The sequence below is a fragment of the Apium graveolens genome, chromosome 6 (assembly GCF_009905375.1).
Source record: "Apium graveolens cultivar Ventura chromosome 6, ASM990537v1, whole genome shotgun sequence".
In the NCBI taxonomy this organism is placed as follows: Eukaryota; Viridiplantae; Streptophyta; class Magnoliopsida; order Apiales; family Apiaceae; genus Apium; species Apium graveolens.
Genome location: NC_133652.1, coordinates 106,140,062 through 106,159,366, shown reverse-complemented (window position 1 = coordinate 106,159,366; position 19,305 = coordinate 106,140,062). Strand labels below are relative to the sequence as shown.

Here is a 19,305-nt window from a genome sequence, read left to right as displayed (position 1 = left end):
CAATTTTCAACACTGAGCCAAAGATCTCAGTTAGCAAGCAAGCGTCGCTCCCGGTCTCATCTGAAGCAGCTCTTGTCAGTACTGGGCCAATGACCTCAATCAGTAAGCAACTGTCTGTTTCTCTTGAGGTCCTTGTTTCAACCTTACATGCTCAATCAACACCAGCTCTGAAGGATAACCCAACTGAGGGGGAGAAAAAGGTAGTAACAAGAAAAAGTAGATGTTGCTGTTAACCTACTTCAAGATGCCTTTCAGACTGCTGGTACTTATGATGAATTTGGAGATGAGATGGAGGAAGAACTAGAAGAGAGAATTGATGAAAGGGTGCTCCTCAAGAAAATATTTTCTAAAGAGAGTGCAACATCTCAGGGGGAGCAGTTAGGACATCTGAGCCAAATCATCACAACTCAGAGAAATCTGTTGTCTCAAATATATGCTCCAAAACCCTTATTCTCTGAAGATGAAATAGATAAAAGTGATGTTATGATGGGGTGTGAGCCAAGATTCGAGGAAGTGGCTTCGGAAGAAAGGAAGATCATATCTAAGGATAAAGAATTTGAAGATGATGATGTTTTCTCAGACGACTGTTTATTCTATGGACTTCCAGAGAAAATAAATTGCTCTTATATAGAGATTCAAGAAGAAATGGAAAGATCAAAAGTAAGAATTCATAGAGCTATTCAAAGAAGGAGGAACAGAGAAGAGAGAGAAGCATATCTTTGTGCTAATAGGAAAGGAAGTAAATGGGAAGATATAAAGAAGAAGATGGACAAACTAGAAACATATCACTATTCAGACCCTGGTAACTCTAATCTATTGAGAACTGTGGAACATTACAGAAAGGAGCATGAAAATATCCATGAGTTCTATGATCAGTTCAGCAAAATAATCACTGGAAGTACTGTGAACATTCTGAAGAATGGATGGAAGATCACTATCAATCACAGAGATGGTCTACAGATGAAAGTGTCTACTAGTGTGCTGAAGAAGTTGAACATTGTTGAATTGTTTATCCTAGCCTCAAAAATCCCATGGTTGAAATCGAATGAGAATGAATATTTCAGAGACAAACTTGAGATATAAGCTCGTGGTTGTATGCAAGCTAGATTGAATGAGCTGAAAGAGTCTCCTCCAAAACCCTCAGTTCTTAAGAAGAAAGCCTTTAAGAGAAAATCTGATCAGCCTCAAGAAGGAGAAGGAAGCAGGAAGCAGAAGATGACAAAGACAAAGAAGACATAGAGTATATGTTCAGGCTAGAGGAACACTTCTTTGTAATTTGTATCTTAAGAAATCTGGAAATGAATATGTAATTCAGAATATATTTAATATCTTTGTTTATTTTATAGTTCGTACTTTTTCTTATTATCAGTTGAGTTATCCTTAGGGATTTGCTTGTCGAACTCTAACAATCAAATAGGGGCAGATTGTAAAGCATAATGTAATATAACATATAATCGAGGATTTATAACTCAACATGAAAACAGAAACAGATAAACAATATTAAATTGTGAAGCACAGGAACCCTACAAACGAAGACAGGATAAACACAATGAACCAAATGATGTGATTGATTCATTAAGTACTCCAACAGATCATGGGAATAAGTTCATTGTCATGTTCAAGCAGCCATGAAGAATAAGATATCAAGAGACTTTAAACATCAGTTGCATGTTTTGATTTCAAGTGTTACAGATCAAGGGTTCAGTGAAAGAAGCAATGGATAAACATCAGTCTGTATCAACTCAGAAAAACAAGACAAATTGAATTAGGATCCTCACAATGCTAGCTATTTGTGAACCAGACCAGTGCACCAAATATCAGTATTCAAGAAAGTATTTTGATTCAATTACAGAAGAAAAATGAGTGATACATTGAAGAATGGTTTGACAAAGAGCTAAAATACTCTAAGTCATGACAGCTCTCTCTATACTAGTCGCCACAGGAGTACTTGTCGCCACAGAGGTGTTGTCAGAGAAATGCTCAAGGCAACTGTCGCCATAGAGCTTGTCGCCACAGAGAAATGCTCAAGGCAACTGTCGCCATAGAGCTTGTCGCTACAGAGCTGTCACCATAGAGAAATACTCAAGACAACTCTGTCGCCACAGAGTTGTCACCACAGAGAAGGCACAGGGAAGCTGTCGCCATAGAGAAGGAACAGGGGAATGCTGTCGCCATAGAGCTGTCGCCATAGATGTGTTATTCACTGATTTGAAGTGCAGCAAATTTAATGAAATGAGTGGACAAGAATTGGCCACCTGTCCATTGAATTTTGAAAGACTACAAAACAAATTGAATGAATTCTCATTCAGTTAGTTATCTTTTTCAGGAAACACATAAAACTTACGAGAGCTCCATTAAAGCTTCACATTTATTACTCTTGTAAACATACTGTTCTGCTGCTGAATTTATTGTAGATAATCAATACTATGATTAGATTGTAGCAACCTCAAGGTTTATATTAATAAAACAATATATTCCTCGAATTATTTTGTGTTATTTTAATTTCGTACTTTTAACGAAGAACTTGAAACGAATCAAAAAAGATTGTAGGTATCGTATTTAACCCCGCCTTCTACGATACTTTGGGACTAACACATTGTCTTGAATCAAAAAATATAGAATCTATTGATCTGTATAATAATTTGATATTTGAATATTTTATAAGATTTAGGAGTAATTTAATTATGATTCATAATATATAATTATTTTGTATTATAAAATCATAAATATGAAAAAATATAATTATGTATAGAGATGCAATTCAGATTCAAATCAATCCACAATCATCAAATTTTTAAAGTTGTTGAACCAGGACCGCAAACCATATTTTCATATTGATCTAGATCATTTTGAAATCAGATCGGTTTATGCGGATTATTTGCTTTAATCAGAATTGTGATCCCACAAACTGTTAGCTTTATTTTTTGTTTAATAACTTTATACCGAGGCACGACGCATTGTACGAGATAAATTATATATTGTATAAATTATTTAAATGCTATTGTTTTGATTTTTTTTCTCAAAACAGTCTTCCTAATTAATTTCAAATATCTATTAATAATATTTAAAATTTAATAAGTATATTTAATGTTATTGATGTTTACTATTTCAATTTACATTTTTTTAATATTTTAAATTATTTGCAGGATATTATTTATTTCTTTTTTATTTTTATAAATTTGAATTTGGTACATTTATATGGCTTATTGTTATAATACTAGTTCACGAACCCGCGTTTTGCAGCAGCTTTCTAAAATAATGTTCCATTTTTTTATTCATTTTTGTATTTCTCATCTGATATTGGTCATTCTAAAATATTGAATACTCAATAAATACAATAAATCATGAAGTTTAAAAAGTTGTTCTCTTGTTAAACATATTTACTTTAATAAGCCGCTCTCTCATTATTAACAAATCAAATATCATAAAATTATATTATTTATTAGTTAATAATCAACATAATATTTTTTATATTTAATATTATAAAAATTTGAGAGAAATATAAAAATAGATTGAAACGATTTGAGAGGCGGTACATCACCGAGTTCATCTTCTCATTTACATAAGTACATAATATAATGAAATAATGAAATAATGATTTTAAAAAATATTGAGAAAACATATTTATATATACTTGTCCTTGAAATATTTTATAGGTTAAAAATTATAGAATTTTTTAGGAAATATAATGCAATACGTTGAGTTTAGGAGAAAGAGAAAGAGGAGAAATTATATTAAATTGAAATGTTAGAAAACATCAGAATTATGTCTCAGAATTATGTCTCATGAGGCATAGCATGTTGTTTAAATGCGGTTTACTTTGGTTCACGTGATTTGTAGGTTTTTGCGTGAGTTCGTAGGGTTTATCGGGTTACTTACGATAAAAAAAAGGAAAAAAAGTTTTAGGAGAATATTAAAATGGTAAGTTGATTTAAAATTTTTAATGATAGATCTTGTAGAAATTTTAGGTGAAAATTACGAATGATGATAATATATGTACGAGAATATAAGATAATTGTAATTTTTGATATTTTTTAACTCAAAAAATTGAGAAAAATAGAAAAATAGATGAGACGATTTGAGATTTGAGATGCGCCACCTAAATGGCCGGTCTTTCCCTTTATTTGATTGATTATTGTTGATTTCTAAATTATTCCTTGAAACTCTTTACTAAAATTTTGTAATTTTAATGAGTGAATGTTGTAATTTGGATTAGTGATGGCTTTATTTTATTAATAAATATGGTTATTATTTTGAAATTTATATTTTTTTTCAAATCGCTAAAATGTATATATCATAAATTGTATTAGATAATGTTTTTAATTAACATTATTTTTTCCATTACTTTTTAGCTTCTGAACCGATCATATCAGTCAATACCACAAATTCGTAATAACATATTTGCCCCATACTATGTTTCTGTATGTTTATACAAGACTGAACAATAATTGAAATTAAACCTAAACCAAAATTGATAAATATTAATAAAAACTGAACCGATCGCAAACTAAAAAAAATGGTTATAATTTTGTTTTAAAACCGAACCGAAAACAAATATTTAAGTGTGATGTTTTGTTTTAAAACCTAACCGAAAACAATATCACACTAATTAATCTATATCATATACTTGCACTAATCTATATCATATACATCTAAACTAAATTAGTTTCCGGGCCGATACTCGGTTATATTATAATGATTTTTAAAAAAATTATTTTAAAATATTTTTTTTAATAATATATATTAATGCAATATTTCTATTACATACTAATAAGAATTGAATAAAATATAAACATAAAAATTTTAATAATAATATTACCCAAAATATAAATATTGATTATCAACTTTTTATTAAATATAAAAAATATAATAATTAATATTTGTGTAACTAAACTTAATTTTGAATAAGATAAAATTAGAAAGAAAATGAAACTATTAAAAGTTATTAATTTAAGAATATAAAATTGAGAAAAAAAAGAAGGAGAAATGGGTAAAATGAAAATGAGAAATGGGTAAGAGATATAATTAGTGTAGATAATAATTGAAAGAGAGAGAAATTGAAGATAAATTAAATGGGGAGAAAATTGTTAGTGAAAAATGAGCAAAATTAATAAGGGCATGACAGTGAGATTTGAAGATGTAAGTGCTTAAAGGAGAGTTTAATACCGGATGAAATCAGCGGTATTTTGTTCGAGTACAATAATATTTTTTGTTAATGCGTGTAGTAATTTAGGAGTTCTGATGGATATATTGAAAACTGTAGCAGTAAGGCAGCAATAATAAATATATAAACGAGAGATAGAAATATATGGAGGGTAAAATAAGAAAATGATAAGTATCGGAGGGAGTGCGCATGCAGAAATCTCAATCATGTTGTCCGTCTCTTGCGCTGTGTTGCGTTGCGAGTGACCCACGCAAACACCCCCCCTCCCATTTCCCATGCCTTGATTTCCTCCCCCACCATCTTTCTCCCCAACATTCCTAATGGCAAAATTACTTTATTATTTAATAAATTAATAATAGTAATACGCACTTTTCCAAAAATAACTAATATACTAAATTAATTCAAATATACTACAATGGCTAAGCTAGTTCCTTATTATATATTTTTCTTTTTCTTTTAAAAAAAAATCAGAATTAATTCAATAATGGAAAGCCATACGATATCAGTAAGAACAATTGAGTCGAACAAACATAAAACAGATCATATCGATGATTAATTTAGTCTTTATGAAGACACAATCAAGCGATTTGTTGAAATTGATATATACACATGTATCGACTTCATCAAACCAGTTTGAGCTATCGATCGTAATTGTAATCCCATATAAATTTTTATTACTGAATCAAACCTCTGAAAATCCGGCATATCTAACATCCTGGACATCGAATCACACCAAATCACACCAAAAAACACACCAAGCTCTCACAAGGAGAGATTAAACAAAACCCAAACAAATAAATTGGGAACAAATCTCACCCAACAAAGATTTTATCAAAGAAAAAATACAATCTTAAACGATAAAAATCCTTATCCGGGGAGGAGTATTATTGAAAAACACGAACAAAGTCAGGAAAATAGATGATTTGGGGCTTTCCACCGGTGAAAACCGATGGAAGCCCCGAACGACGGCTATAAAAAAAGAGAGGTTGAGAGAGCTTTTTTTAGGGTTTGAGGATGCAACTTTTTTCTTTCGTTTTTTATATATTTTTCTTTTAATTAACTGTTAACAGTTGCTCATGAACAGTCACTGGATAAATGGAACCAAATTTAACAAAATATTCAGATATTTTGATTCTTCTCTTTTATAGGAGAGGAAAAAAATTTGATCCCTTCCAACCAAAAATATTAGGAATGGTGTTTGTTTAGTATAGACAAATGCTATACTATCTAAAACGGTTCGTAAAACCGTTTTCAAATAATTAATTAATATTATTTTATTAATTATTTTATAAAAATTAATACGATCCATCATATATAAATATGAGTTGAACAAATAAAAATACACCACATATTATTTGATTTTTTTTTTTAAAGATTACTTTCCCCTGATACGTAACATTGCTTTTCACTAAACTACTTATTCTTATTTTCTAGTTACGTTTATACTGCAAAGTGCAAACTAGTTTCTATTTTAGTAAAATAGCGAGATTCAAACTCAAAATTTGAAAGTATTATCTCATCCGCTCTCAGATGACAACATATTTAAACAGTAAAGCAATTGAATATTTAGGGGCATAATAGGAAATTCAAAAACTGCGCAGGGTGATGTATCACTTGTACGAAGAATCCAAGGGGCTTTTTGGTCAGAATGGTATCTGGTTAGAAATACAGTGTCAGTATAGTGAGTGCATGAAGTACTAATGTATGTAGATGTATAGATACCAAAATCTATGGCATTAGTTGTAAAGCAAGAAAGTGACCAATCAATGGATACCACACAATGAACCCCCATCAACTGCATCACCAGTTTTTTTTTTTTTTTATCAAAAGAATAAGAGAATCTCATTTTCATAAACTAAATTTAACACTACTTGTATTATTTAGCACTTCTTTAATTTTTTGCTCAGCTTTAACTTTCTCTTTATCTGTTTTTTCTCAGTTCAATTGTAAAATCAAGTCCTTCTTTTTCTGATTTTTCATTAATCTCCATTTAGTACTGCCTTAGTTTAAAGATGTTTCAAAGATGCTCAAAGGAAATATACCCATTTGTATTTCTTGAAGATCTATTCTTGTTTGCTTCTTTTGCCTCGTAAAGCTTCAATCTTTAGGTAATTTTTTAATCCTAGTGCTTCTTTTTTTAGTTGGGTATGTGTAATTATGTAAATCTTTGAGAAGTAAACTATCTTTTTGGGGAAGTTTTGATATCAAGATAAGTGTGTGTTGTTCTGTTTGAATGAGACTTAAGTGGGACTTGTTTTTGAAGTTTCAGAGTTTCATAGGTTTATGATATTAAAAATTTAATTGGTGGGGATCATACTTTGTTGAATATATATGTGTGTGTATATGTTTATATATGTTCTTGTGTTTGGAGCTGTTTCAATTTGAGGTGGGAGAGATTTGTGATTTCTATGCAGTTCTTGTACTTAAAGACAATCTTAAATATTAAAGAATTGAAATAAACTGCAGATAAGAGTGACATTCTCTTTGCACTATCATATTTTAAGATTCTTGTCTGCTTTTTAAGGGAGGATGTCTCGGATGTGCAGAAACATTTTACTTGTCTAGCTGAAAAGTGTTTTATATTGGAGTGCTTAAAAGACTGAACCCACTTGAGCTTAATTTGTGCTTCATTACTAGGTTTCATGTGTGGGATTAATTGTGCATACAAAGAAAGGTGCTTTCTTGAGTCTAATCTTGGAGCTATTGTTTTGGTGGGAGGGTCTTTTTAGCCGGGGTTTGAGGTTTGTAAAAAATGATGTCAATGTCCTGCAAGGATGGGAAGGGAGTTATGGACAATGGCAAGTATGTCCGATACACACCTGAGCAGGTTGAAGCCCTTGAGCGTGTTTATCATGAATGCCCAAAGCCCAGTTCTATTCGTCGCCAGCAGCTCATCAGGGACTGCCCAATACTGTCTAACATTGAAACGAAGCAGATCAAAGTTTGGTTTCAGAATCGAAGGTATAATTTAGCCCCTTTCATATCATCGGGAAATCTTACGTCTTCCTTTTTGCCGAGTTTTTCCTACACAGCAATAATCTTAAATTATTTGATAATCTGTATATTGTAATAATCCTTTGCAGTGTGTTGATAGAATATAGCTCTATGCTTTTACAATAAGAGATCTGTTGTGGTTAATAACATGGAATTGGAATGGTTTTTGATGTTCAGGTGCAGAGAGAAACAGAGGAAAGAGGCATCACGGCTTCAATCAGTAAACAGAAAGCTGAATGCTATGAACAAGCTTTTGATGGAAGAAAATGATAGATTGCAGAAGCAGGTGTCGCACTTGGTGTATGAGAATGGCTACTTTCGTCAACATACACAAAATGTGAGTGATGTATCTTCAACTATAGTCACCTTTTAAATTAATAGTTGTCTGATCACATTTTGATGAAAATTGAGTGCTATTTTTGCAGGCTTCCCTTCCCTCCAAAGATTCCAGTTGTGAATCTGTGGTTACAAGCAGTCAACAACACTTGACATCTCAGCATCCCCCTAGAGATGCTAGTCCTGCAGGGTTAGTGGAGTTGTATTATGTTGGATACTTTTCATTTTGCTATAGTGCTCTTTTGACAGCCTCATCACGGTGAAATTGTGACTGGTTTATAAATTTTCAGTATTTGTATTATTTTCAGGCTTTTGTCCATTGCAGAAGAGACTTTAACAGAGTTTCTTTCAAAGGCTACTGGAACAGCTGTTGAGTGGGTCCAAATGCCTGGAATGAAGGTAATACATGTTTGAATTATTGAATATACACAACAAATCTATGTGCATTGGCTGCAACCTGTATTGACATCTAAGTCACTCAGCAATCTTGAGGGTGGGAGCAGGGATTTTGTTTGCCGTCTTGTTTGTTATACAGATACATAGTAAATACATATTATCTCTTTTTTGTTCATTGACCTATTTTTTTTTTAAGTTTTTGCTTAGAATTTTATTTTTTATTAACTTATTAGAAGGAAAATATATACAAAAGTAGAATGTTAATATAAAGGTGTTATTGCAAGAACAGAAGTTCCATCTGTTCTGGTCTTATTTTTGGATATGTGATGGGGAGGGAGCTGTCAGATTGTTTAATTTAATCAGTTTGGTTGGCTAAAATGATTTTCATATATTTTGTTCGTAGCCTGGTCCGGATTCCATTGGAATCATTGCTATTTCTCATGGTTGCCCTGGTGTGGCAGCACGAGCCTGTGGCCTCGTGGGTTTAGAACCTACAAGGGTAAGTACTTTTTCTTGGTATTCATTTCTAGCAGCACGATGCTCTGATTTTGAGCTTTTAATAAGGCTAATTTTTCTTGTATTCAGGTATCAGAGATCCTCAAAGATCGTCCTGCTTGGTTCCGTGATTGCCGAGCAGTGGATGTTCTGAATGTGTTACCTACTGCCAATGGTGGCACCATTGAAGTTTTATACATGCAGGTGGTTGATAGTTATCCTATAATTGCCGATAGATGTGAATTTTATTCTGTTAATGCATGATTGTAGCCTTCTAAATATCTTTACTGTTGTAGCTCTATGCGCCAACAACTTTAGCTCCGGCTCGTGACTTTTGGCTATTACGTTATACAACTGTTATGGAGGACGGTAGCCTAGTGGTAAGTAAATATTATGCTTCAGCCTTGATTTGAATACAAGTCTTTCTGACATATCCCTTATTACTAATTTGCATACTTCACCTGCTTACCTTGCCAATTGGCTGATGCCTAGGTCTGTGAAAGATCTCTCAGCAATACTCAGAATAGCAGCATGCCGCCGGTGCTTAGTTTTACACGAGCTGAAATATTGCCCAGTGGATATCTTATCAGACCTTGTGATGGAGGCGGTTCAGTTATTCACATCGTCGATCATATGAATTTGGAAGTACGTAAAGCAATTAGCTGCCTAATACATACCAGACTATTGGTACTTGTTATACTTATTTTTCTATGAATTATATAATAGGCGTGGAATGTGCCTGAAGTAATGCGACCACTGTATGAATCATCAACAGTACTAGCTCAGAAGACTACCATGGCGGTATGACTTCATCTCTTTTAATGATGCATTCTGAACTTTTTTGGTTTTGACAACTTCACCACTTAATATCACCATCTTGATTTTTTTTCCTTCAGGCTTTACGACATTTAAAGCAGATATCTCTGGAGGTTTCTCAGTCCAGTGCAACAAATTGGGGCCGCCAACCTGCAGCTCTAAGAGCACTAAGCCATAAATTGAGCAGGTTGGCCTATCTTTCGTAATTAGTAACACTGGTGCATTGTGTTGCTGTTGCTCTATATAATCTATAATATATCTGACACGGCAGGGGTTTCAATGAGGCCATAAATGGATTTGCCGATGAGGGATGGTCCTTGATGGGAACTGATGGAATGGATGATGTCACTATCCTTGTGAACTCTTCTCCAGACAAATTAATGGGTTTAAGCATGTCCTTCTCAAATGGACTTCCAGCCATCGGCCATGTGGTGCTGTGCGCAAAAGCGTCAATGCTTCTGCAGGTTAGCTGCAAGTCATGTTATCATTTGACTGATTATTCATAGACATTCAAGTAAATTTAAATTTATCTATGAAATATCCCCTCAGCTACTCACTAAGTACCTTATATCACTAGACACTAATGATGCACTGTCTGGCGCTTCAATTACATTTTCGACATTATTCTGTTTCAGTCAGTGATATATATTAATATTTTTTTAAGAAAATTAAATTAGGTTGCTCAAGGATAGTATGTCTGTCTATTTAGGTTATAATAAACTGTTAGTTCATGTGGTATATTACAGATTTCTAATATATTACTTGTAAGTATAAGAGAGGAAGATAGAGAGAGGGGGTCAGTCTTTAGTGATGGTATATTATACTATCTTGAGTACAACAACAGTTTAGCAAGCAGATAGTTCAATACTATTTGTCAGCATACAGATTTGCATTACTGCAGTCTCACTATAACTATTTTTTTGTAACATCCCTATTCATCCAGAATGTGCCTCCTGCAATACTCGTAAGGTTTCTGCGAGAACACAGATCAGAATGGGCTGATTGTAATGTCGATGCATACTCGGCTGCAGCTGTTAAAGTTGGTCCTTGCAGCTTCCCAGGGTCCCGAATGGGAAGTACTGGGAGTCAGGTTACTCTTCCCCTGGCCCACACAATCGAGCATGAAGAGGCAAGTGGTGGTTTTTCTTGTTTTTGGGATGTTACATGCAGTTATTACTTACTGTAATTTAGATCATCAAAACTAAATGACATTCTCCCTTTGAGCTTGTAGTTACTGGAGGTTGTCAAGCTGGAAGGTGGTGTCCCCTGTGTTGAAGACTCGATAATGCCTAGAGACATGTTTCTCTTACAGGTGTAGTTCTGACATTTCCTTTTTTGTTTGGGTACTGCTGTTATCAATCTAATAAAGTGGCTGTGATATGGGATTAACATATTATCTGCATTTGTTAACTTCCACTTGTAATTTTTGGCAGTACTGATTTTTCACTTATCTTAATATCAATATATTTGTTTGTCTTGCTTAATGATTCAATGAGTTGCTAATGTATTATTTTTCTTTATGTTTATTTGACAGCTATGTGGTGGAATGGATGAAAGTGCAGTTGGAACATGTGCTGAACTCATATTTGCTCCCATAGATCCTTCTTTTGCTGATGATGCACCACTTTTACCTTCTGGTTTTCGTATCATATGTCTTGACAGTAAAAAGGTATGTGGGATCACTGTATTCCCTTTCTCGTTCTCTTTTCTGTTCCTTTGTTTTTTGCTATAGCCACCTGTACAGAAAAATTTCCAGTTTGTTGTTTTGTATTTGTTTCAACGACACTTCAAATATTCTCTAACAATACTAAATTATGCAGGATTCATCCAGCCCTAGTCGCACCCTTGATCTTGCTTCGGCTCTTGAGGTTGGGTCGGCAGTTAATAAAGGATTTGGTGAATATAATGATGCCAGTGGCAGTACAAGATCCGTGATGACAATAGCTTTTGAATTTGCATGTGAGAGCCACATGCAAGATACTGTGGCATCTATGGCTCGTCAATATGTTCGCAGTGTAATTTCATCAGTTCAGAGGGTAGCCTTAGCATTGTCTCCATCTCACCTTAATGTTTATGGTAGTCTTCTACCATCACTAGGGACTCCAGAAGCACATACACTTGCACGATGGGTTTGCCATAGTTACAGGTTTGTCACATTTCCTCGTCCAAAAAATGTAGATGTTATTCCTATAAGATATCTCAATTTTGTGATATACATAATATACTTTTTTGAATTTTGCCATGATATATGCTGCCATATTACTTTACACTGATTCTTGGAATGTATATGAATACTGCAGTGCAATAGCTCCAAATTTTCTTAAATTGCGCTCATCTTTATGATGCAATTGACAGTAAAATACCATATAGTAAAAGCAAGTCTATTGCTAGATACAAAATGTCTATAGCTATTACACTATAGCACCGAAAAACGCTTTTTGATGCTAAAGTAGAACTTGAACTCCAGTTCTAGTTGCATTTTGCAACCAAATCATTCCAAATTAAATTAGCATTTCATCACTGCTATCAGTACACCAACATTCATTTCAATAAAGGTCAATTACAAATGTGGCCGGATGCATATATGTATCCTTGCCTTGGTAGCAAATTTGAAACCACACATTTGCATCCAGTTATGCAACTCCTTTAGAGTGCTGTTTTTTCTCCGCATTTGGTTCCAAATTATAGCAGTGCAATCGAGTTTGACATTGCATTGGACTTGCTCTAATGTTATAAAAGTTAGAAAAGACCCATACTATAAGTTTGTTGTGTTTAAATTTTTTGCATTGTATTAGTATTTAAAACGTTAAAGTATGATATACAAGCACATAGCTACAAAAGCTGCAGCCTTCCTCGTATTCCAGTGATCTTATCATATGATACAGAGAAACACACAAAATTAATTGGATGAAATTAAACAACGCATAAAAATTAAAAAATCTTTTGTTTGTTGTGCTTCCTGTTTATGCTAGCCTAGTAATTGTGCTCCCAGATTTTGTTCTCTCTTCTCGCTGGCTCATTTTTGCTGCTGTTGAAGACCTGTTGAACTTGGCTTTTACCTTTCAAATTACTAATTTGTTTGTTAGAAGCTTCAACTTATTATTTCTTTGTGTATCTTCCTACATTAATCAAGCCTTTTAAGGAGCGGTCAGTTACAAGTTGCAAACTTGGTGTTTGTTAGGCCTATCTGACTGCCTAACAATTCAAATAATCAGATACAAGTGTCCTGACACAGTTAACATCTGTTTTATAGCATTAAAGTCTTTTGATATATGATAGAAGGATCTGTATTTGGTAGGGTGAGTGGAGTCTAATTCTGAACTTTTCAAAGTTAGATATGGAATGTGAAACTTATTGTTTTTATCTTTTTAGGTGTTACTTGGGTTCTGAACTAGTCAAATCTGCTGGCGAAGGAAGTGATTCGATCCTTAAAACTCTGTGGCACCACCCAGATGCAGTCCTTTGCTGCTCCATAAAGGTTTGTTTCTTTTATTAGCAGCACATTAATGTGTATCGCAATTCACACTTGTATACATAGTACATATAAAATTTCTACTACTTTCAAGTCTCAACATAGAACACTTGTATACATTGTACATACATATTCTATTTCTCTCGTTTCCAATCCTTGTCTAATAAAACTTACCTGAGATGTGATGATTTATTTTTCAAGTGCAAGAATTCCAAGCTCTCTTATCTCTGAATCTTATTTATTATGTTTTGAAATTTTGCAGGCAATGCCAGTTTTTAACTTTGCGAACCAGTCGGGTCTTGACATGCTGGAGACAACCCTAGTGGCCCTTCAGGACATCACTTTAGAGAAAATCTTCGATGACAATGGAAGAAAGAGTCTTTCCTCCCAGCTGCCACAGATAATGCAGCAGGTGAGTTTTTTTTTTTTTTGAAAATAAGGATGTGGAAAAGTATTACAGAGAAAAGATTAAAGAGAATAAACAGACGGGAACTATCAGAACTTCATACATTGTAGTGCTGGAAAATATAATCTCCTAATTACATTGTAAAATCTTTAAATAAGTTTTCTTGAAGATATCTATAGTTGTAAGGCAGGCACTTCTCTACCACAACTAAAAGTAGTAACAGTTAAATTTCATTGCAACACCTGACATGATCTCCTTTTTGTGTTACTATGTATTTGTCAGGGCTTTGCTTGCCTCCAAGGTGGCATATGTTTGTCCAGCATGAGCAGACCAATTTCGTATGAACGAGCACTGGCATGGAAAGTGCTGAATGAAGAAGAAAACGCCCATTGCATCTGCTTTATGTTCATGAATTGGTCATTCGTCTGAGTAGACTATCTGGTATTAAAGACATATTCACCTTTGTATTTCCTTCTTGTTGAGCAAGGATCTTTTCAAAACTTGTAAATTTGTTTCCTTTTATGTTGATGATGATGGTCTAAGACATGAAACTTGAGTTAGAACCCTATATATTCCACTGCTTCATTTGGGACTTGGATATATGTATGCTGTCTGCAATTGTTTCCTAATGCAGTAGTGTTTCCCATTTCAGAATTACTTGGTGAAGTCGTGACATCCAAAATCTTCGTAGCAATATTAAACATATAATATGATCATGTTAGGTTAGGGGTTCTTCTAAAACTTGTAGTTAAGGGATGAGGATCATATTATTATATCTTCAAGAGTGAGAAACAATATCAGAAACTGCTTTATAACCAGATTCTATTCACATCACCTACTTCTACTTTGTAGACCGATGTACTTTAAAGTATTGCTTCGAATATGTATATATAGCTGTTGTCAGTAAAAAAAATGTCACTCAGGAAAACGGACGCCTGGCTCAACATATCTTCTTTGTTAAGAAACGTCAAGAGTAATTGGGAACAAAGAAATGTTGCCCAATTCAGGCAACTAAAACATGCTTAATTGATTTCAAAAGAGAAAAACACATGACTGATTTGTTACAAAAAGAAAACATGCACAATTGGGACTTGGGTTTCTTAATGACGTTAATACAAAGGGCGCCGCTTTTGCATAATGCACAATATGCCATGCGGAATATATGTATTATATTGCACAAATCTTAAGTTCCCCACTACGTACGAGCACACGGTTTAACTTTTTTTTTTTTGGTAAAAAGACGGTTTCATCTTCTTAATGTCGGTTTGACCCTTACCTAGTAGTGGAACTTTATAAAATATCTCTTTTCAAAGTTAACTTTTGTGAAATACTATCTTACAATATCTTACAAGCTTGGTTATGTGAATTTGGTAATAAAGGTGTACTCTTGTTTGGGGAGTTAATTTGCGACAAAAATTAGTATTTGAACCCTCACATTTATTCTGGAAAATTATACTCCCTCCTTCATGTTTCTTGTGTATCAATCTATGTTCATGTTTGATATAATTAAATCAAATAAAATAATAATTATCATAATAAAAACTAACATTTTTTACCTTTTATTTAATTTTATTTACCTTATATTTATCTTTTATTTTACAATAATTATTAAATTGAACAATTATTTTGGGGCATGAAAAAATGTAAAGAATAACAAAAATGAGACCAAGAAGTATCATGTATAAGAACATATTGCAATTAAGATTATGGTAATAATATTCTATAGGGTAACCGTAAAATTCTGTAAAAAATTTCAAAAGGTATTGTATATATATAGTGCACAACATTCTATGCCTAATAAAAAAGTATTAGTATAGTATTAGTATATAATCCGTGCACGATCCCCTATTATTTTAATCGTGATATATTTAATATTATATATGATAATTTTATTATATTGTAATTGAATTTCGAACATTACATCTTATTATAATAATTTTTTAAATTAAATTTAGCGAACACTAACCATTAATTTGATTTTAAATACTTAACGGTTGTTTCTTCAAAAAAGATAATTTAACGGTTGTAGAATAAGATATCAATAATCAAACTAATAACAAATATTTTAATGTTCCGTTTTTGATATAATAATATAAATATGATAATGTATTCATTTACAGTAGTATTATAATTAACAACAAGATTAAAAAATAATATAATAAAATTTAATTATTTATCGAGATTCGACGTAGCCAGATGAGTTTTAATAGTTTCGTTGGGTACCAGTTACCAAATTTCAATAATTGGCCTGGTTGAAAATGTGAGTCACAATTCCATTGATAATTGAGCATGCAGGAGTTTGAGTCATATTAATTAATAAAGTATGATAAATAATAAAAATGCAAATGCACTACAGTAGGGTTTGCTTTTGGAACCCAACAAAACAAGACAAAGCAGCATGCAGTAGGGGTACTCTTTTCAGGCACCAAATAATGTAACGTTGTCTCGCACCTTTACTTGTCTTTATATACTTTCATCTACTTCCCTTCCTCACTTCAACCAACTCTTCTTCGTTTTCATTCTCCCCCCCCCCCACCACACCTTTGGCTCTAAACTCATTCAATCATCTACCTCAATACAAAAATTAAAAACATATAAACAAAAAAAATGGAAGAAGGTGGAGCAATAGTGGCCAAGAAAGTATGGAGCATGGTACGTGCATTGTATTTCATGTTACGTAAAGAAAAATCCAATACAAAACTCATGCTTAGTATTAAAATGATGATGAAGCGTGGCAAGCTCGCCCGAAAGGCCTTGAACAAATTCATGTTGCACCACCAAGCCAAAGACACAGTTGTAGACAGCCACCAGTACCTCTCCTCCAATGTCTTACCCGGAGAGTACATATACAGCTGCACTGACACTCCTCTCTTTCGACTTAAATCTCGCAGTGGCAGCAGTAGTCATCGTTTCTTCTCGTGTGCTTACGCGACGCCTACACTGGATGATGGTGATGAAATGAGTGTGAATATTGCAGTCATGAAGGCGTTGGAGATGCTACAAAGTGATGAGGTGGCGGCGGCGTCTGTGCATCCGGGGTTCGGGAGGAGTCCGGTAGTGAGGATAACGGACTCGCCTTACCCTATACGTCAAGTGCATCAAGAGGATAGTTGCGTGAATGAAGCAGCGGAGGAGTTTATACAAAAGTTCTACAAGGATTTGAAGAAGCAAACATAATTTGCTCTAGGTGGAGATAAAATAACAATATTATTCATCTCCAATGAAATAAGAAAAAATTAAATTTCAAGTTTGTTATAATATAATTGTGATTGTCAAATGATTCGAGATGAGCACAAAAGATTATGAACGTAAACATGAGAAATGTGCAACATACAAAACAATACACGGATGGAAGAAGATGTTGGTTTTTAATCTAAATTTTAATTATATTTTACTTTCTTTATCTGTATTATTTGATCAGCTATACCGAGTCTTCAGCCTAAAGGTGTATGCGAGGTGTATGCTGAGTAGTTGTTGCTTGAATGTAGGAGAGTAGGGGAATAATTTTAGCAGTTGAAAGTTAGTAGGAGAGTCGTTATTTCCTTCCTAATTTTTAGCCATTCCTTATGTAATTTGTTTATATGTTCTGCTTAGTTTCAGTTGAATAAAAATAGACAAGACTTTCATAGCATCTCCATATCTTTTCTTCAGTTTAAATATTGCAGGTGATACAGATTATCTAACAATATGGTATCTGAGCATTTGGTTCAACGTTTGATGCCCAAGTATATGCCCAGGGCAACAGCTACGATGGATCCAGGGAAGAACAAAGATGGAGGAGTAAACTTGAGCTATCTCATGTTAACAAGAGCAAACTACACGGCATGGGCGCTAAAAATGAAAGTATACATGCAGGCCCATGGTGTTTGGGATGCAATTGTAACGAAGGATCCTAAGACAGTGGTTGAGGATAAGGTGGATAAAATTGCTATGGCTGCAATTTATCAGAGCATTCCCGAGGACATATTGTTGTCTGTCGCAGACAAAGAAACGGCCAAAGACACTTGGGATGCAGTGAAAGTAATGTGCCAGGGGGCGGATCGCGTGAAGAAAGCGAGAGTCCAAACTCTCAAGTCTGAATTTGAGTCCATGAGCATGAAGGACTCTGATTCATTGGATGATTTTTGTTTGAAAATTTCAACTCTGGTGACAACATTCATGCTCTTGGGGAAGAGCTTGCGGAGGCATATGTGGTTAAAAAGATCTTACGAGCTGTGCCCCCGAAATTCTTACAAATAGCATCCACGATTGAGCAGTTCGGAGACTTGGAGAAAATGACTGTGGAGGAAACAGTGGGATCCTTAAAAGCTCACGAGGAGAGGCTGTGAGGACAAGTTGAAAGCAACGGGAGTCTATTACTTCTCACAGAGGAAGAGTGGTTGAAAAAAGAAAGGGAAGAAGGGAAGTTACTACTCACCAGAGATGAGTGGATCAAGCGATCAAACAAGGGTGGATCTGAGCAAAAGAAATGGGGAAAGGAAAGCAACCGTGGAGGATATAAGAGCCGTGTTAGGTGCTTCAATTGCAATTTGCTCGGTCATTATGCAGCGGAATGTAGGAGACCAAAACGTGATAAAGAAAGTAAAGAGGAGGTTAATATTGCACAGATTCCGGATGATGAACCAGCACTCCTACTTACCGAGCGTGAAGGAGAGAAAGAAAGAACGGAGCTAGAAATCACATGACCGGGGAACGCTCAAAATTCAGAGATTTGGACGAGAAAATAACAGGACAAGTCAGGTTTGGTGATGGCTCAATGGTTCATATAAAAGGCAAGGGTTCCATCATTTTCAAGTACAAGATGGGAGAGGAACGACTCTTGCAAGAGGTATATTACATTCCTTCACTTTGTAATAATATTATTAGTCTTGGTTATTTGTCAGAAGAAGGAGATAAAATTGCTCTAAATGGTGACATGCTGTGGGTTCATGATAAGTAAGGCAAACTATTGATGAAAGTAAAGAGGTCTGGGAATAGACTCTACATAGTTATTCTCGAGCACAAGGAGAAGATGTGTTTATTGTCAAAAACTGATGAAGATGCGTGGCTGTGGCACACCCGGTTGGTGCACGTAAACTTTAAGGCAATGATGTTGATGGACTCCGGAAAAATGGTGCATGGACTACCATCGTTGTCTCACCCAAAAGAAGTCTGCACTGGGTGTCTCATGGCTAAACAAACAAGGAAGTGTTTTCTCGCTCAGTCAAGCTATACGGCAAAGAAACC

The 19,305-nt window shown here is 34.2% G+C and overlaps 2 protein-coding genes across 4 annotated transcripts; both read left to right on the top strand.

Moving 5' to 3' along the window:
- The first annotated feature begins 7,003 nt into the window (after positions 1-7,003).
- On the top strand, positions 7,004-14,736 carry LOC141666460 (homeobox-leucine zipper protein ATHB-15-like). 3 transcript variants are annotated; one of them, XM_074472486.1, is made up of 19 exons: positions 7,004-7,272; positions 7,894-8,125; positions 8,336-8,495; positions 8,584-8,684; positions 8,803-8,893; positions 9,294-9,389; positions 9,476-9,589; positions 9,682-9,765; positions 9,878-10,030; positions 10,112-10,186; positions 10,282-10,388; positions 10,473-10,665; positions 11,145-11,330; positions 11,433-11,513; positions 11,736-11,870; positions 12,022-12,347; positions 13,574-13,679; positions 13,936-14,085; positions 14,362-14,736. In XM_074472486.1, exons 2-19 carry the CDS (start codon positions 7,917-7,919, stop codon positions 14,506-14,508), a joined length of 2,514 nt encoding a protein of 837 aa, XP_074328587.1. In that variant the 5' UTR covers positions 7,004-7,272; positions 7,894-7,916; the 3' UTR covers positions 14,509-14,736. The 3 variants fall into 3 exon arrangements, with proteins under 3 accessions (XP_074328587.1, XP_074328586.1, XP_074328585.1); XM_074472485.1 differs by having other exon boundaries at positions 7,005-7,272; positions 7,829-8,125; XM_074472484.1 differs by having other exon boundaries at positions 7,005-7,272; positions 7,802-8,125.
- Positions 14,737-16,686: 1,950 nt separating this feature from the next.
- LOC141665373 (uncharacterized) lies at positions 16,687-17,256 on the top strand. The gene has a single exon (XM_074471358.1). It carries the CDS (start codon positions 16,687-16,689, stop codon positions 17,254-17,256), a length of 570 nt encoding a protein of 189 aa, XP_074327459.1.
- Positions 17,257-19,305: the final 2,049 nt, after the last annotated feature.

Bases quoted from the DNA above. Each gene is read 5' to 3' on its own strand.
- LOC141665373 (XM_074471358.1), top strand. From the start codon at position 16,687: ATGGAAGAAGGTGGAGCAATAGTGGCCAAGAAAGTATGGAGCATGGTA.
- LOC141666460 (XM_074472486.1), top strand. From the start codon at position 7,917: ATGATGTCAATGTCCTGCAAGGATGGGAAGGGAGTTATGGACAATGGC. The intron at 8,496-8,583 runs GTGAGTGATGTA...CTATTTTTGCAG, and splicing joins TTCGTCAACATACACAAAAT to GCTTCCCTTCCCTCCAAAGA. The intron at 10,187-10,281 runs GTATGACTTCAT...TTTTTCCTTCAG, and splicing joins CTCAGAAGACTACCATGGCG to GCTTTACGACATTTAAAGCA.